Genomic DNA, 4,766 nt, shown 5'->3' with positions numbered 1-4,766 from the left:
TCAGAGACGGGGGGACGGGGGGGGGGGGGGTGCAGAAGGGCGTGGCCATGAGCTGTCCTGCTTCACTGCCTTGAACGTCTCTCAGCTTTGACGACTGAGACTCTACTCGAGTTAGTTTTCACCTTCCAGTTTGAAATCCATTTCCGACATGAAAGAGCATCCAGAGCCTTGGATCGGGGGGGGGGGGGGGGGGGTCCAAAGCGTCCTAGACCACACTCCACACATGTGTTTGGTCGAAACCTTACAGAAGACGGTGCAGCGGGCTGCTGGGCCCCCTCCATCCATCCGACCCAGGAGAACGGTTCCCGTGCTGCACAAAGAACCGTAACGATAGCAAGTCTGGATTGGGATACGGAGGTTCCGTCTGGACAGGAGAGCCGACTGCGCCGTGCCAGAGCGCTCTGCTCCCGGGAGGATGACCTCAAGGGCTTGGACTTGTGTTAGGGATAGCCCAAGCTATGGGGAACCTTTAGGCCGTGCGTGGTTGAGGTAGATTAGAGGGGTATGGGGGAAGGCCATTCCACTGTATAATATACCAACGGTAGCTCTCCCTCTCTCTGCCCCCCCCCCCCCCACACACACACACAGCCATTCTGAACGCATCCAAGGAGGTGGTGCGGAGCCAGAGGATGATTCAGATCCTGGAGGTGGTCCTAGCTTTTGGCAACTTCATGAACAAGGGCCAGAGAGGAAACGCCTACGGCTTCAAAGTCTCCAGCCTCAACAAGATTGCCGACACCAAGTCCAGCATAGACAGGTGGGGGGGAGGGGGACCATGGAGGTCCGATGAACTCGGCACCTTGGAAAGAAAGTCCTTAACGTCTCCTCTCACTCCGTCCCCGGACCCGCTCTTTGTCCCTGTCCTTCTGCCTGAGCAGGAACATCACCATGTTGCACTACCTGATCATGATCTTTGAGAAGACCTACCCGGACACGCTGTTCATCCAGCAAGACATCGGCAGTGTTCCCGAGGCTGCCAAAGTCAAGTGAGGCCGCAGCTGCTCGCTCTGGAACGCCGCATTTAAACTAGCATCGCTAGCAGAACTCAAAAATGTGTCTTTACATGCCGAACTATTTAGTTCTTTTCTTTCACAGTTTAGCTGAGCTGGAAAAAGAGGTGCACAACATCAAGAGTGGGCTGAAGGCTCTAGAGGCGGTGAGTTTTGTAGCTCATGCGGGGGGGGGGCTTGTTTAACGTCTGGCATTAATCAGGGGCTGAGTATATGATAAGTATATGAAGTACAAACGGTGCCCTTTTGAAAAGACTGTCGGTTTTTGCGTCCCGCCAGGAGCTGCAGTACCAGCAGAGCAGGACCAGGGAAGACGGGGACAAGTTTGTGGCTGTGATTGGCGACTTCATCACCGTGGCTGGCTTCAGCTTCTCTGAACTGGAGGACCAGCTGAGTGAAGCCAAGGACAAGGTAACCGACAGGTCGGGCCCACCTGGGTGGCTTCAGCGCAGAGCCCAAAAGGGAGACAGACACCAGCGTGTCCCTCTGAGTCCAGTCTGACGGGGGGGGACCTAGCATCCACGGAGCGCCGTGGATCCCCTCTAGTGTTTCCCTCATTGTCAGTCGGTTCCTCTTTCTACGACTGAGACAGCTGGCTGACATGCAGGGAGTCCCACGGCGGAACGACGTTGGAAGGATTTGCATGTGAACGTGTTTCATTTGCGGGGCTTCGCTCCGTATTCAGCACACACTATTCATTCATCAATGATTTGTTCAAAGAGCTGGTCGGTTAAAAAGAAACGTGTTTTCTGTAGCGATGCGACTGGAGGAGAGAGAAGAGGAGGAGGAGGAGGAGGACGTCGACCCTCGAGTGTGTGTGTGCGCGTGTGTGTGTGTGGAAGCAGGACGGCTCAAAAAGAATGGAATAAGTTGGTGTGACGTTTTCTTCGTAGCCGATCCCTTAAATTAGGTCAGAGAAGTCGTGATGTCGTTACGATGCTTTGATGTTGACGCGTTTTCACCCGACGTCGTCGGCGATGAGAGGCCAGGGAACTCACGAGTGCCACACTCATCGGACGGGTGTGGCGTCCATTTTCTTCTACAGCCCCCTTTGCGGGTGCCATGACGGCTCGGGGCGGTTTAGTTTGCAGCTCTCGTGGTCTGCAGCCATGTCTGGCATAACCCCCGACGGGGGGGCAAGAAGCTGCAGAGAAAGGCTGTAGGCCTGGCCACAACTCAGGCCACGAGGAGCTCCACAGGGCACTGTTCTGTCACCCCTCCTGTTCACGCTCTACCCGACTGACTTCCAGTACAGATTGTAGCTGTGCCAGCTGTAAGATGTCCTGGATACCGCTGCAGGTTTAGGGCGAGTCAGGAATGGACAGGAAGGGGGCACACAGAGCGCTGGCGAACAGGTTAGCGGAGCAGGCGGGTAGAACTCACCTGCTTCTTAATGTGAATTAATTCCTCTTGGTACTCCGTGTACTCCGAAAACATGCATTAGAGGTCGGTTGGTGACTATAATGCCCCTTCGGGGGTTCGAGTGCCGGAAGGGTCCGAGGTGCTGTCTCGTCCGGGCCGGTGACCAGTCTGCCACACATGCATGTCCTCTTTGTGCAGTTCACCAAAGCCCTGAAGCACTTCGGGGAGGACGAGGGGAGGATGCAGCCCGACGACTTCTTCGGGATCTTTGACACCTTCTTGCAGTCATTCAGCGAAGCGCGACAGGACCTGGAGAACATGCAGCGGCGTAAAGACGAGGAGGAGAGGAGGGCCCGGATGGAGGTCATGGTGAGACGCGTTCGGACGAGGTTACCGTGAGCTCGGCGAAGATCTTTCGCTTCGTTGTCCGTGCTGGAGGAACGCTCTCGTTCTAAACATTGGCTGTGCTGCTTCTCTCTCCCCATCTGGTTTTGCAGCTCAAGGAGCAGAGGGAGCGGGAACGGCGGGCCAAGAAGAGCGGGGCCTCGGACGAGGTCGGGGGCGAGTTCGATGACCTGGTGTCGGCGCTGCGGTCAGGGGAGGTCTTCGACAAAGACCTTAACAAATTCAAACGTAACCGCAAGCGCTCTGTCAACCAGCTGGTGGAAGGCGGCAGCCGTGAACGGGCGGCCGCCAAAGTCAGCTACTAGTCAGGGAAGGGGGGGACATAGCGATGACAAACGCCTCATGATGGAGAACGTCTGGACGCCACTGGTGCAGCTCCCCGAACCGATCCCCTCGGATTGGGTGTAAATAGTGGCTGAACTGGAAATGTAGCCGTTTGCATGGAGGCCATCGAAGGACACAGCCCGCTGTCTCACCGGTCTTGTCCAGGACATTGTCCTCTGGACAAAGGATGCTTGGACAGACCGCTGCGATGCATTATATACCACATCGTGTACCATGTCCTCGTCACACTGTGCATCAACCGTCGGTTCCACCACAAAACCGTTGTGGGCTAATTGTTGCTGGAGCGGTCACATGTTTTGGTCCTGAAACACGCAGGACATCGGCATCGGACGGTCACGCTTGTATATACACAAGGCCAAGACGAAGGAGGAGGAGGAGGAGGTGAAGGTCAGGGGGAGCCGAGGACAGGTGGATGACCTTGGCTGCATGAAGAAGGGGCCAGCGGTCAGCAGGTCCTGGAACGCTTTGTAAAAAGTGAAGGAAGACGCACGACAGAAGGCCGATCACTTCCAAACAGAGGATCCATCCCAGCGTCCTCGTACGACACACACACACACACACACGCAGCAGGAAGGATGCACGTACATCCCGGGGCAGCAGACACAACTCTGACCTCTGAGCTGCATCCACCTGACGAGGTCACGGCTGGGCCTCGCGGGACAAAGCTGTCTCTGTGAAAGGTCGGTCGGCGTGGCCGAAGTAGATGTAAATGTGTTGGTACAAACATACTGCGATTAGGCGTTCATATACAGTTTATATATTTATATTTAGATGCAGACAAGCTGAGTGCGAACGTGTCAAGGTTTTTGTATGTTTCTGGGGATTTTTGTACACACGATGCTTTTGTTGGTGTTGCACGTTCACTTTGCTGTTAAAGTACATTTCTATATATATTTTTTTCCGTACCGTAAAACTCACAACTGCTTATCTGTTTCTCGTGTATATCTCGTTTGCACTGTGGCTTTTGAGTTTCCTCTGAAAATGACTCTGTTGTTTACCTTTTGTCTTTGATGGGGAAATGAAGGACCGTCACGCATGAAGTTAGTCTCCGGTGCTCGTCCTCCGGCTCCGACTAAAACGCGACGCCCACGGTCGGGCCGTGTGTGAAGCTCCGATGGCTCTGCGAGCCGGGGGTTTTAGTGCTCTCTCCCAAACACCTTCTGTTTCCGGGGACGAGCGAGGGCTCTCTGCCGATGAGACGCTCGCCGAGCATCACGAAAAGCAATCCCAACCTTTTGTATTCGCTTTGAGCGTCATTCAACGCCATGTTACCGTAATCACTGCCAAATAAGGGCACGACCAACATCCTGATGACAACCGTGGATTTTTTTTTTTACTGTATTTTTAAAGACTATATGCTTTTCTAAAATCTTAGTGATATCCATGACAACAGCTGCTATGTACAGGCACACCTCGAAATGATTGGATTCCAATAACGGATCGATATAGAAGCGCTACACATTGAGTGAAACATTTAAAGCCGATATTTCCTTTCATTCTTATGACCCTGACGGACTTCAGAATTCACAATGACATTTTGTTGTCATGTCTCAGATCGCAGCGGGAACACCGTCATACAATGTGCAGAAAAAAAGACATTAAATATACGTATATTAAAAACAAACATTGTAAAGGATGAATAAA

At 53.4% G+C, this 4,766-nt stretch overlaps 1 protein-coding gene across 1 annotated transcript in view; it reads left to right on the top strand.

Moving 5' to 3' along the window:
• daam2 (dishevelled associated activator of morphogenesis 2) overlaps positions 1-4,766 on the top strand; it is a 48,724-nt gene extending 43,958 nt beyond the window's left edge. The window contains exons 21-26 of the mRNA XM_068752180.1: positions 589-757; positions 879-986; positions 1,096-1,156; positions 1,290-1,421; positions 2,571-2,741; positions 2,870-4,766. Of these exons, the coding sequence (XP_068608281.1) occupies positions 589-757; positions 879-986; positions 1,096-1,156; positions 1,290-1,421; positions 2,571-2,741; positions 2,870-3,082 (854 nt within the window). The 3' untranslated portion in view covers positions 3,083-4,766. The remainder of the gene's footprint in view (positions 1-588; positions 758-878; positions 987-1,095; positions 1,157-1,289; positions 1,422-2,570; positions 2,742-2,869) is intronic.

Source organism: Brachionichthys hirsutus, chromosome 18 (assembly GCF_040956055.1).
Source record: "Brachionichthys hirsutus isolate HB-005 chromosome 18, CSIRO-AGI_Bhir_v1, whole genome shotgun sequence".
Taxonomy (NCBI): Eukaryota; Metazoa; Chordata; class Actinopteri; order Lophiiformes; family Brachionichthyidae; genus Brachionichthys; species Brachionichthys hirsutus.
Note: the sequence above shows the minus strand (reverse complement) of the source record. Positions and strands in the feature narration are given on the sequence as shown.